This window comes from Schistosoma haematobium, chromosome 4 (genome assembly GCF_000699445.3).
Source record: "Schistosoma haematobium chromosome 4, whole genome shotgun sequence".
NCBI lineage: Eukaryota > Metazoa > Platyhelminthes > Trematoda > Strigeidida > Schistosomatidae > Schistosoma > Schistosoma haematobium.
The window spans coordinates 2,438,265-2,458,361 of NC_067199.1; the positions used below are offsets into that span (position 1 = coordinate 2,438,265).

The 20,097-nt window shown below is 37.5% G+C and overlaps 1 protein-coding gene across 3 annotated transcripts; it reads right to left on the reverse strand.

Moving 5' to 3' along the window:
- Positions 1 to 135: 135 nt before the first annotated feature.
- COMTD1_1 (Catechol O-methyltransferase domain-containing protein 1) lies at positions 136 to 17,203 on the reverse strand. Of its 3 annotated transcripts, XM_051215457.1 has the most exons (6): positions 10,053 to 10,393; positions 5,432 to 5,584; positions 5,289 to 5,394; positions 3,897 to 4,073; positions 2,367 to 2,500; positions 136 to 910 (listed from the first exon to the last, which is right to left on the reverse strand). In XM_051215457.1, exons 2-6 carry the CDS (start codon positions 5,555 to 5,557, stop codon positions 758 to 760), a joined length of 696 nt encoding a protein of 231 aa, XP_051065961.1. In that variant the 5' UTR covers positions 5,558 to 5,584; positions 10,053 to 10,393; the 3' UTR covers positions 136 to 757. The 3 variants fall into 3 exon arrangements, with proteins under 3 accessions (XP_051065961.1, XP_051065960.1, XP_051065962.1); XM_051215456.1 differs by having other exon boundaries at positions 3,897 to 4,054; positions 4,106 to 5,394; positions 5,432 to 10,393; XM_051215458.1 differs by lacking the exons at positions 136 to 910; positions 2,367 to 2,500; positions 3,897 to 4,073; ... (1 more) ...; positions 5,432 to 5,584; positions 10,053 to 10,393 and adding exons at positions 12,139 to 12,406; positions 13,538 to 13,671; positions 15,068 to 15,244; positions 17,163 to 17,203.
- Positions 17,204 to 20,097: the final 2,894 nt, after the last annotated feature.

Here is a 20,097-nt window from a genome sequence, read left to right on the forward strand (position 1 = left end):
ACTTAAGCATTGCTTACTGACTACGCATATGTTCATACTGCTAGCCTTACTATTAGTCGCTTAAATTATTCAATGATTCATTCATTTAACTATGTATATATATGTACATTTTGATCCTGTTTATTAACTCGCTCACTCGCTTGCTCTCTAGATTTTCGACATTACTCTTTCATGCTTGCTTCGTATTCACCTTCTGATTAATACACCGTTGGGGGAATTATCTAATGACGATTACCAGGACGAATTGTATACAAAGTTTATGGATTATGCTGAATATCGACCATTTTGAAAACAGCAAGCTTAATTTGTTTCCATCACATCATCCCAATTATCCAAATTTGAGGAAACTTTCGTCAAATTCAGGAAAGTCATATTAGAAATTTTAGAGATTTACTCGGGAAAAATCCGACTAAAATGCCCCAAGTATCCACTGACCTGTAGTTAGTCACTACATCCCTTCATGTTTCCACAGACTACAAGGAGAACCCCACAATCCCACACATGTCCTCATACTTGAGAGATTCGGACATGTTTGGTGCCAATTACAAAATGATTGAAACGGTATGTAATATACAGAAACCCTTCAGAGAAATGTTTTATTACAACAACATACATATGCAGTGATGATTGAAAATGACAACATAGTAATGGGGAATATTTATTTATGTGAGATAGCAATCAAAGCAATTCGGTTTATCAATCAAATATATGTGTGTCTGTATGGATGTAACCATTCTGAAAACAGTCATAACATGAATTATTTCTTCACAACAATCGTCAATCCATCTCCAGTTCTTAAGAGAGAAATCCGAACAGAGTTATCTCTAGCTATAAATGCATTCATTTCTCTTATACCGATAGTTCCAGGACTGTTATCATTCTCGTCGAGCACACGCTGATTCCATAGAACCTAGAGAAAACATAGTGATCAAAAAGGTATGGAAAACAATTATTAAATGCGCTTTGATAGCACCGTAATCATGTATCTCATTCATATACGAGACATTTTATTTTCTGTCACATATAGTGACCTACTTTTATCAAGAGGACGCGATTGGTTTAATGGAAACAATCATTATTATAACCAATTGTACGAGTGATTGTTTTACTGTACTCGTTTGTTTAAGTTTACTAAAGACATTCTTCCTTCCATTGATTGTGACCTTGTACGAACTCGGCTACGCTCAGTAACCACACTTGTAACCTGGTACAATCTCGGTATTTCGACAACAGCCATCGACTGCCTTCTGATATTTAGACTACGGGGGACTTTATCGGTTAACTGGCACGTAGTCTTCCTGTAGTGGTGATCATAGTCAAACGCGATCCGACACCACACTACACACATTTCGAATAGCCTTCATCGGACCATAGAAGGTTCCTTTGATTTGGTGATTGGTTTCATCCAATTTATCGGGCCAACGTTCATAACCCTTGTTCTTCCAAGCTTTATCAAACCAGACATACAGATTTTACGGATAGACAACCGAAAACATAAAATCTGGAATTTGTGTCTCAAGCTCAGAAGAGTTTCGATTGCAGTATGGAGTTTTAAACCGGAAGTCAAAATCACCCTGAAAGCTGATATCTAAAATATGAACCAAGGGATTGAAAATAGCTGCTGATAAGCATAGTGGATCTTCTGTATTATGTAATTCAGCTGTCAAAATAAAAATTTACAATAAATGCAACTAAACTCAGAAGAAGGAGAAGATTGATTCAACGAAATTTTCACTTCTCACTTTATAAATGTTGGGGACTGAAACAGAGAGATGATGAATAAGGATGAGTGAAATCTGGGTGCGACCAAAAGATGACAACTCATCAGTTTATCAAGAAGTAAATTGTTGATAAGCGTCATGTAGAATGGTTCAGACACTGTGGTTAGAATCTATAAGATAATCAATATTCTATGACAGATTATTATCAACAGTTAAACTGTTATCATTCAAATAACAAGAATCATTTGAAGGCACCAGTCAGTAATGTTTGCTTAGGATTATTAGAACAGACCAACTTATAATTCCCTCTACGCAATAACTTCCAATCAGTGGATCTTAGATAAATTATTCATACATATATGGGATAATCTTATTTTAAGCCATTCAGTCGGAAATATAAGGCTATCATTCAGCAGAAGGTGTACAACTATAGTCATTTATTATTATTAACATTATACTTCATACTTCACTGAATATGTGGGATATTTCCTGGAGAATTTATGAAATGTGGAAGCATTTTTAAGGGCGAGATAATTCCAAACAGAAGGTTCATTAATAGTCATTAAAAGATCAATTCGTCATGAAAGTTGACTTCAAATGTATTGAGATACATAGAACATATGCTCGTAAATAAAACAAACTTACATTATCAATGGCGATTATTCCACGAGGTCGAACTAGTTTTAAACATAGTTCATAATAATTACTATAGTTTTCTTTATCAGCATCGATCAGGGCAAAATCGAATGTTTCACTCTCTCCATTATCAATCAAATTTTCTGTTGGCACAACAGTTGAATTAAAATATAAAATTATCAGTATAGAGGTTGTGGAGATTGTTAAGTTTTTGATTGAGATCATGAATCAAATGATGTTAGACCACCGTTGGAAACCTGGAAGCACTGGACGGCCGTTTCGTCCTAGCATGGGACTCCTCAGCAGTGCGCATCCACGATCCCGCTCCCCGCGAGATTCGAACCCAGGACCTATCGGTCTCGCGCCAGGCGCTTAACCAATAAATAAAATATAAAATGTTCAGTTACCAAATCAATAAATAGTTTACGACAAACCTGTTATCAAACTGAACGTACTTACATACATCCAGCTGTTATCGAATACTAACGGAATAAATATATGTGCCGGCACAGTAGTCTAGAGTTTAATAATTCGTGCACGAGACTGAGAGTGCTGGGTTCGAGTCCTTCATGGATGATCGTGAATACGCACTTTTGAGGAATCTCATACCGCTTCCAGTTTTTCAGTGATGGTCTAACATCCATCGATTCGTGATTTCAATCAAAATGAAATACTTTTTTCATACCTCCGATCCACTTACACACAATACTTACAGTCTGTTTTCTTAACACACATTTCGTCACACACGTTACATGTATCTCATACACACTACAGAAGATACTTCCTTCAAATGTCATTAATATGATTGAATGATCTATTTGGCATACAGTTTTTCGAGCAAAACACTGGACTCAATCACAGAGATCTTACCAATATATTCCTTCTCTTCAATGTCACGCATTATCTCGGTGCACAAACACTGTGAACCTATTACTTCAAATTTAGACGGAAATTCTCATATAATTTGAAATGATTTCAAAAAGTGTCATGCAATCTAAACAAGACCTGATAATGTTGTCTAGTGCAAACATTATAGCTTCTCGCATACATCATGTACATTATAGGAGGGAACTTCATCAAACATATCAATAATGCACTTAGAACTAATGGACATACAGATACAATAAACTGGTCAGCATTTTTCAATAGTCTGTACAAGTGGTTAACTCAGACAATATTTAAACCAAAGGATATCGAAACCGATATCAATGAAAGTTGTTTGCAGTTCATTCGTTTGATATTTATGTATTTCTGACCACTCCACTAATACTTCTTAATCAGAAGATTGCTTGTAGATTCCGTCCACATTAACCAACATTCCATTATTTTCAACTACCTTAAACAGAACTGTAGCATGAATTCTACATATATTATCTTTTTCCAAAACCAATCAGATAGTATTGCTGACACTAGTGAACACATCAGTAACCTGATGACAAACTGCTTATCACCATGGATATTCTATGCTAAAACATTGACTGTACATCTGTATTTTGTTTTTCTTGAAAATAATATACCACACCATATGATCAGACTTACGTAGAGTATCAACAGCTGGACCGAGTTGGAAATCAACTTTCGATTCTATACCTGCTTTCTTCCATGCTGGCAAACAATAGTCTTTCAAATATTCATCTGTTATTTCCATGGTTAATACACGCCCATCTGATGGCAATACTTCCGCGATAGACAATGCACTATATCCAGTATAAGTTCCTAAATTCATTTTAAAATAAATGGAAACATACCGTATTCATAGTCAACAAGCCTGTGATGGAAGGAAAGTTCACAGTTTCAGGACAGGCAGTCATTGTTTGCATATTCAGTTCATCTTAATACTTCCACATTCGCCTTCAGTATACAATAGAATGGGTTTATGTGGAGACAGGTTCATGCACTACTCACCACTGCGTTACACGTTTCACAATACTCATTACTTATTTATGTAAATAATACAACGTTCGATTTTCCACACTTTGACATAACAATCTTTTCTCTCAAGAGATTGACTACGCTTATGTAGGACGATGCACACATCTCGGAATCCACTACCAGTCATCATCCAACTCTACTTAGAATCGGTGACTGAATGACGATACGGTTGCAAACCAGACTGATCAATTACAACACTCAACATCAACAACGGCTAAATGAAAACTATTTCAAAATAAAATTCACAACCGTTGAACAATCTACTGACTATTTGAACTCAATACATCAGTAGATCATGTGTTGGTGCTCGAAACGAAAAGTACTTGCTTCGAATTTCCATGCGAATATTAATTACACCATGCAGATGCATCCAGCTGATGGGTCTAAAATGCAATGAGATCAGTGTTCCAGTTTCCACTCCCAGACCAATATACAAGTCAACTACGAATATGTTGTTGATATATGGTATCAACATAGTCGTTTCAAGATAATTCGCTCAGTCATTCAACTCTATCCAAATAGACACTGATAACAAGTCAGTAATGAGTGACTCTATGTCTCTCCTCTTCAAACTTCTCTTCTTTCCATATCTGTCTCTCCATACATAATTTTTACATACACGAGTACCACAACCACTCTGAAATGTAATATTCACTGGAGAAAGACGAATGATGGAATAGAGCATCCAATCTCCTTAATCGTCTTCAAATGGTAGAGATAATGAACAATGTTCTTCAAATAACAGACGGATGGTTTTAACGCTGACTCATTTAATGTTGCCATAAACTATGAAACGAAGTTAGACATAATAGCCACATTCTGTTCATAAAATTTCTACTCATATCTACCTATGCAGTCAATTTAAATGATTAGTTAAATACGATCTAGTACATTTCACTTTCTCCATGACAGCTGTGAACTTGTTCGAGAAGCAATGAGGAACATAGAATGTATGTATATTTATGCTTGTAAACAAACCCACATAAACCTCGTACTTACCAACATCAAGTGTCTTTCTAGCATTTATCGCATAACACAAATTTGATAGAAGTTGAATTTCTATGCTGGAGATAAGCATAATTGACAGTGGATGTTTACTGGTCTTCTACAATACATTTAAAGATGATAATTGTGGTGATTACTTGTAATAACCACTTTTGTGCTTCAGACAGACGTAGTGAATGGTCACATATATACTGATGAAGTTTGTCTGCTCTTTTGGTACAACCATATTTGGTTACTGACTTTGGACTGGTAAGGTCAGTCATTTTTGTAATTAGCTGTGCTGAAACAAACTGAACGTACGTACAACAGTGATTTTCTAAGGTTAATAACAAATATTCAGTGATGTGATGATTATTTACCACTAAGACATTTATGTTATGTTTCCCTTTGAACTGAATTGAAAGAATGTAAGATGTTCAAATTACTTACTTACTTACGCCCGTTACTCCTAATGGAGCATAGGCCGCCGACAAGCATTCTCCAACCCACTCTGTCCTGGGCCTTCTCTTCCAGTTCCATCCAATTCTTGTTCATTTTACTCATGTTTATTTCCATTTCCCGGCGTACTGTGTTCTTTGGTCTTCCTCTTTTCCTTTGACCTTGAGAAGTCCACGTGAGGGCTTGTCTTGTGACGCAGTTGGGTGCTTTTCACAATGTGTTTCCGATCCACTTTCAGCGCTTCTTCCTGAATTATTCCTCCGCTGGGATCTGGTTTGTTCTCTCCCATTGTAGGTTGTTGTTAATAGTGTCTGGCCAACGGATCCAAAGTATTTTGCGTAGACAACTGTGAATAAACACTTGTATCTTCCGGATGTTCAAATAGAAAACGCACTTAATGATTAAATTGAATAATATTAAGTTGTCGAATTTTTAATAGTGACTTGTATTGAAATTCCTGGCAAGCGTTTTGCCCATGATTCTGTAAATGACAAGCTGTTCATAGAGTGGTCGTTACTTGACTTTGATTTCAGTGTGAATATCGTTGACATGATACACTTATTTTCAGCTCAATTTTCATAACAAGAACGAAATCCTCCCGCGTAGCTACTAGTAATCTATGATCTAATAATCCCTTCCAAGCCGTTGTGTTATAGACAAACACAGATAAAATGGAAAGTAATTCTAGATAAACAGACTGATTTATGCATTTGAGCTATTAATTAGACTATGCTGTGCTATTTATAAACGATTATAACTAATGAATGAGTGATCAAGTCTCTCACGAACAACTGAGCTAGACTGATAAATTACGCTCCTGATTCATTTTTGCACTTACGTGAACACGTTAGGCACCCGAAATGGCGGTGAGGAAGCGTTTGGCGATTCGGATAAATAAATAAATTGATTTGATTAAGTAGCACGTTGACAGCTTGCGCTATTCAAAAGGACAGAGGTATTGTTTCTCGTCAAGTTAAATTAACTGTTTTGATCGGAAACGCAGAAGAGTAGGGAAGATAGCCACAACGAATGCCCATTTACTTGATAAGTCCTTGGTGGACTCACAGACTACTCCACGAAAGTCCCAAAGTAAAGCCTCGTCAAACATTGTTGTGAGTCACTCGCTCGACTCCCATTACTCTGTTACAATAAAAACTAATCTTAAGACGCCAGTAGTTAATATGCAGGATCTAACAGGTGACTGAGGAAACTGTCCTTCCATTGATAACTAACCTCAAACCTGGTAAGACACCGGGCTCTGACGAGTTACATCCACGGCCGATGTCATCTCTGGCGGACATTATTTCAAAACCGCTCAGGACACTCTTCAACATGTCCCTTTCACTCGCTCAACTCCTTAGAGATTGTAAAGACGTTACAGTCAGTCCTATATTTAAGGACGGTCAGCGACAGATAGTATCTAACTACCAGCCTGTTAGTCTAACTAGCATTGTCGTTAAGTTACTTGAAAAGTTAATTCGGGTTAGGTTGCTAAGCCACGTAGATTCACACAATCTGTTAGCTCCTGAGCAACACGGATTTCGTAACAAGCGTTCACGCTTAACCAACTTACTTATTGTGAGGGAGGATTGAACAGCAGCCTTAGATAAATATCTCTCTGTCGATGTGACATTCATAGATTTTAGCAAAGCATTCGACAAGTTTTCACACTTAGGTCTTATGCAAAAGCTCACGAACTTCGGAATAAAGGCACTGTACAGGAGTGGATAGGAAACTTCTTATGTGACCGCAGACAGAGAGTGAGGGTCAACGGAACGCTATCTGATTGAAAGTCGGTCAAAAGTGCTGTACCCCAAGGCACCATCTTAGACCCTCTGCTCTTCCTTCTCTACGTTAATGAGTTACCGCTGTTACTTAGGTTTTCGACATTGTTGTTTGCGGTTGACGTTAAAATCTGGAGAACAACAAAAAGTGCGGCTGATCATCTGGATCTTCAAGCTGACTCAGACGATTTGGTAAGATGGGCTCGTGAGTGGGGCTTACAAATCAATGCTAAGAAGAGTGTGCTAATGCATATCGGCCACGGTAATAGTTACCATTATACTATTGACGGTAAACCTCTTCCATGCGTTCAAGAACATGAAGACTTAGGAGTAGTATTAAGTCATGATTTAAAAACAACTACGCATTGCAAAGCAGCCGCTGTCAAAGGTTTTCGTGCGTTATGGTCACTTCGCCGAGCGTTCAAATCTTTTGACGAGGAAACGTTTCGAATTTTATATCCCATATATGTGAGACCACATTTAGAGTGCTGTATCCAAGCAGCTAGCCCGTGTCTGGTAAAGGATACTAACTCACTCGAGTGTGCCTAGTGTGTGGGAACGAAATTAGTGAAGGGTCTTTCTAAACTCCCCTACAATGAGCGTTTAAAACACCTTAACTTTTCCCCTTGTCGTATCGTAGGACGCGAGGTGACCTTATACTGGCATTTCGTATCTTGAATTATGATTTGGGTGTTAATATGTCTAATTTTTTCGCTCCCCTCAGCACTAATAATCTCCGAGGTCATAGCAAGAAGGTTCATAAACCACGATCTCATAGACTTAAAGTGGTGTTCCGTTATTCTCATCGAGTGGTCAATGACTGCAACACCTTACCCGAACAAGTGGTATCAGCCTCATCAGTGAATATTTTCAAGGAGAAGCTACACCTTCACTGGAAGGCAATGTGTCAGGATTAACACAGGTTCACCAACCTACTATCCTTATTACTGAAGACTTCAATTGAATCAGTATACGTGTATCCAACGCGTGAAACATTGTAGATCACCAACGTAGACGATCTATGTCGAAAATGATTGCAGGCCTACTCGAGTTAGACGTGAATGGTGTGACAAACTAGCTAACATCGAAGTCACACCTCATGGTCAGCACCTTACGTGGACTACCCCATTAACATACCAAGGTACCATAGATGATTTGAAGACTGTACAACACAGAGGACGTTGTTACAGAAATATATTAGTTAAAGTAGATATAAGCGAAAGTGAGACCACTGCCGCATGGGCTAGTCCATGGTACACGATTAACTGATGAGCGTTGGTTGTCACTGACCTTGACGAGGATCGACGATTTGCTCGATATCCAGTGACCCAACTGCCGGATGATTTGGCTATGGCTTAGTGACATTTCGCTGGCCCTACAACATATCTGTCCAGTGATTTAATTAACGGAAATAAATGTTAACTGCTTATGTTAACGTTTTTTTCTTTCACATGATACAAACCAGTGAAGAAAGCATAATTTATATTGTTGTTCGTTTGACACGGCGTTAATTACCACAAAAGTACACATCTACTGGCTTACACTACCATCAACCTTTCGAAAATTGATCAACATGTAGCTGAGAACAATATCAAGGCATCCGCTCAATGATCTTCCTCCCACAAGATACAAACTAGTAAAGAGAGCATAATTTATATTGTTATTCGTTTGATATTTCAGATGCTTTCGTATGAACAACTAATCCACAATGTGTGAAACTAACAATTAAGTTTCAGTTGAACGAGATGACAAACCAACATGGAACAGCAATCCAACTGCGAATGCAATCAATACAGTCATTTAAATTTGATAAACGTTGCTTACATAATATAGAGCATTATAATCGTGGACACGTTTACGTGTAAGGTTAGGGTTAGTTGAGGGTTGAGGCTTATGGTTAGGTGAGGGTTTAGGGTAAAGGTTAGAGTTTAGGGTTAGTTGAGGGTTTAGGGTTAAGGTTAGGGTTAGTTAGGGTTGGGGTTAGGTGAGGGTTTAGGGTTAGTTGAGGGTTAAGGTTTGGGGTTAGGGTTTAGGGTTAGAGTTAGGTGAGGGTTAGGGTTAGGGTTAGGTGAGGGTTAGGGTTAGGATGCTAACATACGAGTTTTTAAATCATGTTAAAGAAGAATATCCACTGTAATTTATTACTTTCTTTCAATATATTTTTACTTTATGCTGTCTTCTGATTGACTAATAATTGAAATTGTTCAAACGCTTCTGATTGGCTCGTCTTTAAATTAGAGTCTCGCCCACGTTTTAGTCTATATGTTCAAAGCTGACTTATGGTAAAACCATTGACGATATTATATATTTTAACATGACGTACTGTTGGATGACGTTTACAAATCTTTACTTAAATAGAGAAAGTAAAGTTCTTGACTAAATTTAGTTGAGTACAATTATTTGATAGGCGATAGTCAATCATTTCTCTGCGATAAAATGTTAACATGTGTCGAGACTCTATTTATCAGGCTTGTGTGAATTTCTCACATAGATAGACGCTATTTTCGACCATACAGCTTATGGATAAAACACTCACCAACCGTTAGCGGTATCAAACGAACAAAACTGATTCCTACAAAAATGTTGTTTCAAGGTCACTGAGGTTAGCTTACACACTTCGATGTTGTAAAACAACTCTTTTTAGCATTTTTGATAGCAAATTTATCGGACTTGAAATTGAGTGCTGATAAGAAAGATTCTTCTTATAGGTATCTAAGAGGAGAAGTGGTGTTTTTTGGTTGTCTGGTTAGTTTTATATTTGACTGTATCCTTTGTTGTACAAGATTCTTTCATAATTACTTAGATTCGATTTACTAGTTGAGGATGCATGAACACGTTACCGCGAGTTATACGAAGTAACGCAACCGTTTGTAATCAAAACATATGAAGTATCACCGTCTGTGGACAGACCAGGCTCTTTATAAAGACTAATGGAGAAGCGTTGGAACGTCCATGTCTTGGCACTGCAGGTCGACACAGGTCGAACAGCTGGGAGAAAACTGAAGACCAGTCGGCCTATTCTCTAATCAAGTGGTTGAAAGACTCCTCTCGTACACAAATCCTGGTCCATCCTTTCTAGTTCTATCTAGTTGTTGCTCATTCTTCACACGTCTGTCTCCATTTCTCGAAGTAACGTCTTCTCTGCTCTGCCCCTTCTTCTCCTTTGGCCTTGAGGACTTGCCTTGTGACGCCGCTGAGTACTTTTCTCAATGTGTGTCCTGTCCACTTCCAGCGCTTCTTCCTGATTTCTTCCTCCGCTGAAATCTGGTTTTTTTTCTCTCACACAGTAAGTTGTTGCTGGTAGTGTTTGACCAACGGATCGGAAGTATTTTGTGTAAACCACTGACAACAAACACCTGTATCTTGTGGATGATGGTTTTCGCAGTTCTCCAAGTTTCCGTCCTGTATAGTAAAACTGTCTTGACATTTGCATTGTCATAAATGTTTTAACAACGATATTTATTTCGTTAGACTTCTGATATAATCCGGATCGACTACTTCGATTTGTCTATTCTCATAAACATCAGGATTCATCAGTAGCAACAAGTGAGTAATATTCAATCTATCATGATCGCCCAATGAAAAAATGCCACAAAAATTGTACACTCATCTTTGTGATCATCTCATTTCACACAGATTGTGTACGAACATAGAACTATCCACTAACAGGAGACTGTGAAACCAACAACCATTAGTCAATAAATCATTGTCACATTAAATCCATGCTCAGTGGTTCATGACCTACGGTAAGCACTATGAAGTTTAAAAGGTTTCAAATCGAACAATCATGTCAACAACACTAGATATTTCAGTGTTATCTTATATTTATAATCGAAATGAGGTACTTATTGTATAGGAATAACATGGATTTTATTTACGAGATACGTGATTCAATCAAATTTCTACATTTTCACTGATAATACAACGTGACGAAGTACAACTTATTCAGTGCGTGCTCCACACATTGACCTTGTACTTCACTCTCATTAGTCATATAATATTTTTAAATCTTCTTTTCGATTAACCCAGAATACGTTATACATCTAACGGCACTCAAACGTATAGAACCCCATGTTCTGAGTAGAATGGAAACGCTTCGGGTCCTTGACGGCCACTGGAGTTGTCGTACTGCCCATCTCATATGTTTCTTGATTTTTAACGGGATAGTCAGACGAGTGTACCACGTGGTCAAATATTGTGATTCATTGATCTAGTTACCATTCTTGTGTCAAGTCTTCGTACTCAGTAATCTTGCACTGCATAAAGATGAGAACAGCAAGCTTATTTCTTCCCATGGTTAAATCCTAATCTCTCAACTCTGGGGAAATTTCAGCAAATTTGAGAAAGTCAAATCAGAAATTTCGGGGATTTACTGTGGGAAAAGTGCGATTAAAATGCCCCAAGTTTCCACTGACCTCTAGTTAGTCATTACATCCCCTCATGTTTCCTCAGACTATAAAGAGAATCACAGAATACTCCGAATTTCCTCACATTTGAGAGATTCAGACATGTTTAGTGCCAATTACAAAATGATTGAAACGGTATGTAATATACAGAAACCCTTCAGAGAAGTGTTTTATTACAACAACATACATATGCAGTGATGATTGGAAATGACAACATAGTAATGGGAAATATTTATTTATGTGTGATAGCAATCAAAGCAATTCGGTTTATCAATCAAATGTATTTATGTCTGTATGGATGTACCCATTCTGAAAACAGTCATAACACGAATCAATTCTTCACAACAATCGTCAATCCATCTCCAGTTCTTAAGAGAGAAATCCGAACAGAGTTATCTCTAGCTATAAATGCATTCATTTCTCTTATACCAACAGTTTCAGGGCAGTTATCATTCTCCTCGAGCACACGCTCCCTCCGTAGAACCTGGAGAAAAAATAATGATCAAAAAGGTATGGAAAACAATTAATAAATGCGCTTTGATAGCATCGTAATCATGTATCTCATTCATATACGAGAAATTTTATATTCTGTCACATTTCAAATAACCATCATCGGACCATAGAAGGTTCCTTTGATTTGGTGATTGGTTTCATCCAATTTATCGGGCCAACGTTCATAACCCTTGTTCTTCCAAGCTTTATCAAACCAGACATACAGATTTTACGGATAGACAACCGAAAACATAAAATCTGGAATTTGTGTCTCAAGCTCAGAAGAGTTTCGATTGCAGTATGGAGTTTTAAACCGGAAGTCAAAATCACCCTGAAAGCTGATATCTAAAATATGAACCAAGGGATTGAAAATAGCTGCTGATAAGCATAGTGGATCTTCTGTATTATGTAATTCAGCTGTCAAAATAAAAATTTACAATAAATGCAACTAAACTCAGAAGAAGGAGAAGATTGATTCAACGAAATTTTCACTTCTCACTTTATAAATGTTGGGGACTGAAACAGAGAGATGATGAATAAGGATGAGTGAAATCTGGGTGCGACCAAAAGATGACAACTCATCAGTTTATCAAGAAGTAAATTGTTGATAAGCGTCATGTAGAATGGTTCAGACACTGTGGTTAGAATCTATAAGATAATCAATATTCTATGACAGATTATTATCAACAGTTAAACTGTTATCATTCAAATAACAAGAATCATTTGAAGGCACCAGTCAGTAATGTTTGCTTAGGATTATTAGAACAGACCAACTTATAATTCCCTCTACGCAATAACTTCCAATCAGTGGATCTTAGATAAATTATTCATACATATATGGGATAATCTTATTTTAAGCCATTCAGTCGGAAATATAAGGCTATCATTCAGCAGAAGGTGTACAACTATAGTCATTTATTATTATTAACATTATACTTCATACTTCACTGAATATGTGGGATATTTCCTGGAGAATTTATGAAATGTGGAAGCATTTTTAAGGGCGAGATAATTCCAAACAGAAGGTTCATTAATAGTCATTAAAAGATCAATTCGTCATGAAAGTTGACTTCAAATGTATTGAGATACATAGAACATATGCTCGTAAATAAAACAAACTTACATTATCAATGGCGATTATTCCACGAGGTCGAACTAGTTTTAAACATAATTCGTAATATTTACTATAGTTTTCTTTATCAGCATCGATCAGGGCAAAATCGAATGTTTCACTCTCTCCATTATCAATCAAACTTTCTGTTGGCACAACAGTTGAATTAAAATATAAAATTATCAGTATAGAGGTTGTGGAGATTGTTAAGTTTTTGATTGAGATCATGAATCAAATGATGTTAGACCACCGTTGGAAACCTGGAAGCACTGGACGGCCGTTTCGTCCTAGCATGGGACTCCTCAGCAGTGCGCATCCACGATCCCGCTCCCCGCGAGATTCGAACCCAGGACCTATCGGTCTCGCGCCAGGCGCTTAACCAATAAATAAAATATAAAATGTTCAGTTACCAAATCAATAAATAGTTTACGACAAACCTGTTATCAAACTGAACGTACTTACATACATCCAGCTGTTATCGAATACTAACGGAATAAATATATGTGCCGGCACAGTAGTCTAGAGTTTAATAATTCGTGCACGAGACTGAGAGTGCTGGGTTCGAGTCCTTCATGGATGATCGTGAATACGCACTTTTGAGGAATCTCATACCGCTTCCAGTTTTTCAGTGATGGTCTAACATCCATCGATTCGTGATTTCAATCAAAATGAAATACTTTTTTCATACCTCCGATCCACTTACACACAATACTTACAGTCTGCTTTCTTAACACACATTTCGTCACACACGTTACATGTATCTCATACACACTACAGAAGATACTTCCTTCAAATGTCATTAATATGATTGAATGATCTATTTGGCATACAGTTTTTCGAGCAAAACACTGGACTCAATCACAGAGATCTTACCAATATATTCCTTCTCTTCAATGTCACGCATTATCTCGGTGCACAAACACTGTGAACCTATTACTTCAAATTTAGACGGAAATTCTCATATAATTTGAAATGATTTCAAAAAGTGTCATGCAATCTAAACAAGACCTGATAATGTTGTCTAGTGCAAACATTATAGCTTCTCGCATACATCATGTACATTATAGGAGGGAACTTCATCAAACATATCAATAATGCACTTAGAACTAATGGACATACAGATACAATAAACTGGTCAGCATTTTTCAATAGTCTGTACAAGTGGTTAACTCAGACAATATTTAAACCAAAGGATATCGAAACCGATATCAATGAAAGTTGTTTGCAGTTCATTCGTTTGATATTTATGTATTTCTGACCACTCCACTAATACTTCTTAATCAGAAGATTGCTTGTAGATTCCGTCCACATTAACCAACATTCCATTATTTTCAACTACCTTAAACAGAACTGTAGCATGAATTCTACATATATTATCTTTTTCCAAAACCAATCAGATAGTATTGCTGACACTAGTGAACACATCAGTAACCTGATGACAAACTGCTTATCACCATGGATATTCTATGCTAAAACATTGACTGTACATCTGTATTTTGTTTTTCTTGAAAATAATATACCACACCATATGATCAGACTTACGTAGAGTATCAACAGCTGGACCGAGTTGGAAATCAACTTTCGATTCTATACCTGCTTTCTTCCATGCTGGCAAACAATAGTCTTTCAAATATTCATCTGTTATTTCCATGGTTAATACACGCCCATCTGATGGCAATACTTCCGCGATAGACAATGCACTATATCCAGTATAAGTTCCTAAATTCATTTTAAAATAAATGGAAACATACCGTATTCATAGTCAACAAGCCTGTGATGGAAGGAAAGTTCACAGTTTCAGGACAGGCAGTCATTGTTTGCATATTCAGTTCATCTTAATACTTCCACATTCGCCTTCAGTATACAATAGAATGGGTTTATGTGGAGACAGGTTCATGCACTACTCACCACTGCGTTACACGTTTCACAATACTCATTACTTATTTATGTAAATAATACAACGTTCGATTTTCCACACTTTGACATAACAATCTTTTCTCTCAAGAGATTGACTACGCTTATGTAGGACGATGCACACATCTCGGAATCCACTACCAGTCATCATCCAACTCTACTTAGAATCGGTGACTGAATGACGATACGGTTGCAAACCAGACTGATCAATTACAACACTCAACATCAACAACGGCTAAATGAAAACTATTTCAAAATAAAATTCACAACCGTTGAACAATCTACTGACTATTTGAACTCAATACATCAGTAGATCATGTGTTGGTGCTCGAAACGAAAAGTACTTGCTTCGAATTTCCATGCGAATATTAATTACACCATGCAGATGCATCTGGCTGATGGGTCTAAAATGCAATGAGATCAGTGTTCCAGTTTCCACTCCCAGACCAATATACAAGTCAACTACGAATGTGTTGTTGATATATGGTATCAACATAGTCGTTTCAAAATAATTCGCTCAGTCATTCAACTCTATCCGAATAGACACTTGTGATCAGTCAGTAATGGATGACTGTGTCCTTCCACTTTTTGAACTCTCCATACATGATTTGTGCATTCACGAATTCCACAACCACTCTGAAATGTAATATTCACTGGAGAAAGACGAATGATGGAATAGAGCATCCAATCTCCTTAATCGTCTTCAAATGGTAGAGATAATGAACAATGTTCTTCAAATAACAGACGGATGGTTTTAATGCTGACTCATTTAATGTTGCCATAAACTATGAAACGAAGTTAGACATAATAGCCACATTCTGTTCATAAAATTTCTACTCATATCTACCTATGCAGTCAATTTAAATGATTAGTTAAATACGATCTAGTACATTTCACTTACTCCTTGAGAGCTGAGAACTTGTTCGACAAGGAATGAGGAACATAGAATGGATATATATTTATGTTTGTAAACAAATCCACACAAACTTCGTACTTACCAACATCAAGTGTCTTTCTAGCATTTATCGCATAACACAAATTTGATAAAAGTTGCATTTCTTTTAAAAGAGGTTACAAATCTTCTCTCCAGGACTAAGTATATGGAAGGATGACATTTACAAATGACATATAATGCTTATATTTCAACCTGGTAACTATAAGAGGGATTTAGTTAGGTCAGATTATATAATAATTTACTAATTCTAATCAGAGATGGGTTTTGAGGATCTCGAGAAGCGGAATCATGGATATTCACTACTGAAGAGTCTTATCCTAAAATGAAACGGTCGTCCAATGCTTCCAGGTTTTTCTTGATGGTTTAGCTATAAATAACTCATGAATTCAGCTATTACAATTTATCAGAATGGGTTTTGTAGAGATTTTAGAAATTTCACAGATTGAAATCATAAGTCAGTTGAAGCTAGACCACCATTGAATACCTGGAAGCACTGGACGGCCGTTTCGTCCTAGTATGGGACTCCTCAGCAGTGCTCATCCACGATCCCGCACCACACGGGGCTCGAACCCAGGACCTACTGGCTTCGCGCGCGAGCACTTAACCACTAGACCATTGAGCCGGCATCCAACGGTGTTAATGTCTAACTTCAACCAATCCACGAAGTTGCGCCACCGTACACCGTACAATTTACTTATTATTTCACAGAAAACGATTCTTATCATTGAAATCATACGAAAACCAACTTGTGAAAATAATTCTGCTTACTATAAACTAGTTAATTTAGTCGTAATAATTAATTTGTTTACATAATGTTTTATTTAAATATTCCAGATTAGTATCAATGTGATCGAAATGTTTACAATACAATGACTTCCATTACTACGTAATGCTTGTTAAATGATTAATATGTATATATTTCATATTATAAGTACTTTGATAGGTCATTTACGTAACCTAGATTGAAATAATTACAAACATATATACATAAACTTGATCAATTATATAACATATGATATCAATTACTTTACTGCTTTTCTATGAAAAAAGCGGTTATGAGAATGAGTGCAATTTATATTCTGTGTCATTTACTCAATAGATTATCAATGAGGTTAATGGGAAAGTTCAAATGATTAATCTATCCATGTATGGTGTTATGTCATAGAAAATTGCGGAACAAGCAAATTATTGTAGTGACCTACTTTTATGAAGAGGATGCGAGTGGTATAATGGAAACAATCATTATTATAACCAATTGTACCAGTGATTGTTTTACTGTACTTGTTTGTTTAAGTTTACTAAAAACACAGATTCTTTCGTTGTCTGTGACCCTGTACGAATTTGGTTACTCTCAGTCATCCCGCTTGTATACTTTGGCATTATCTCAGTATTATTTCGATACCACAAGATCGCCAACAAATACATCTCGACTATAGCCATTAACTGCCTTCTGATATTTGGACTGATGATGTCACAGGTATTCAGTGTTTGACAACGCTTCTACCAGTAACACCTAATATATTTCGTTCTCACCCAGAGAAATCAAAAGACAGAGTCGAGGAGATCGGAAGAGTATATTTGGCGATGACCAATATATCGGAATTCTCTGACCTAATCTGGCTAGCGATTGCGGTTGATGTTGAGCACGGCGTTACCACACGTGATCTGGTGCGGATGCCTGACCGAGCGCCTTCAGCTAGATGAGTCCACTAAAACATATGGTCAGCATCCAATGTCGAAAACTTACAGTGCTATTTATTTTGGGGATTTATTTACCACTACAGATCACTCCCTCCCTAGTGGGGCAGTGACGACCCTAAGACGTGGCCAGCCAGAAGTTTAAACCCAACGAGTTTGTCGTTGGTAAACACTCTTCTCATAGCTTACTAAGTGTAGCAGCGTCTGGTCGTCTTTCCTTACTATATGGGACCGAGGTACAACATAGTAAAAAAAGAAAAAGTTACAACGAAAAATTTCGATTCCTCGTAAACTGCATTGTTCTTTTCCAGCCGTCCTGGAAACGAAAAAAGAAAATGTAAGTGCATGTCGAAATACACTCGTATGTGCGTAAAAACACAATGTCGGCGGAAAAAAAATGGAAAATAAACTCATGAACACGTAATAGCACTAAAAAAATTGTTTTTTTGTTTTGTTTTTTTTAAATAGAAATAAAAATATATAAGCATATTAAAATTGTTTTTTTTTTTTAAATAAAATAAAATGTCGAGAAGTGCCTTACGTGCAATAGTCGTTTAAATGTTCTAGAAAACTTACTCTTCTTCCAGAACGCGTCGTTTTAAGTTTATTTTCGGATACTGTCGAAGTATCATCGTGTGTGTTGGTTGTCGGATGAGGTATTGTAAGTGTCGGAGTCGTGTCGTTCGATTGTACCGAAGGAAAATCGACGTGGATAGGATTTCCTTCTAAATACGCTGCTTTGAGGCGATCGATGCTGATGCTATCGTTGGTTCCGTTCTTATCGACTATATAGTACTTAGATTCACGTTGAAGAACTTTGAAGGGTCCTTCGTATGCTGGTTCGAATTGTCGTCGATGCGAGTCTCGACGAACGGAAACGTGTGTACTATATCTTAAGTCAGGTTGAACGAATACATCAGTTGATTGTGGTCGAGTGTAAGCAGGTTTAACTGAACGCATTGCGTTTGTAAGCCTGTTCGTGTAGGAGGTTAGATCCATGTCCATTGAAGAGGACGAAGGATCCACGAATTCTCCTGGAAGTCGAAGTGTCGTTCCATAAACCAGTTGAGCCTCAGTGTATCCAATGTCAGCTTTCACTGCATTGCGAATACCTAGTAAGACAAGTGGAAGAGCGTCTGTCCACTGTAAAACGTTTGCAGCTGATAGTGAAGCTTTCAGTTGTCAGTGGAAACGTTCTACCAACCCGTTTGCTTGTGGATGGTAGGCGGTCGTTCGGAAGTGAGTGATTCCTAAAAGTGTGGTCAGACGACGGAAAAGATCAGATTCAAACTGACGTCCGCGGTCTGTGGTGATGGTTGAAGGGCAACCGAAGTTTGCTACCCATCGTTCGACGAATGTGCGGGCCACTGTTTCAGCAGTGATGTCCTTGATAGGTACTGCTTCTGGCCATCGAGTGAAACGGTCTGCGCAGGTTAAGAGATAAGAGTATCCATTTGAATCTGGTAAAGGTCCTACCAAATCCAGATGGACATGGTCGAAACGAGCATCGGGAGTTTTAAACGAGCCTAAAGCACATGTATTGTGTCTGATAACCTTAGATTTTTGGCAGCTTACACAGGAGCGTGCCCACTCCCTCACGTCTTTATTCATTCCAGGCCAGCAAAACCGTTCTGCTATAAGCTTGATGGTTGCACGAACACCTGGATGCGAAAGTTTGTGCAATGTGTTGAAGACATTGAGTTGATAATGTTTCGGCACGATTGGGCCATCCCTACCTGTAGATGTGTCACAAAGTAAGGTTTCCTTACCTGTTCCCATCTGTTTGATGCGTAGTTTAAGTGTTGTGGACGATAACTCGTGCTGAAGATCAGTGTCTTCTTGTTGAAGCTCGGCGAGTTTAAGAAGGTCGATTCCTTGGAAACTGTTCAAGGAAGTTATACGAGATAAAGCGTCTGCAACTACATTGTTTGCTCCAGAGATGTGTTGAATATCTGAAGTAAACTGCGAAATGTAGTCCAGTTGTCGAGACTCACGGGGAGAGTAC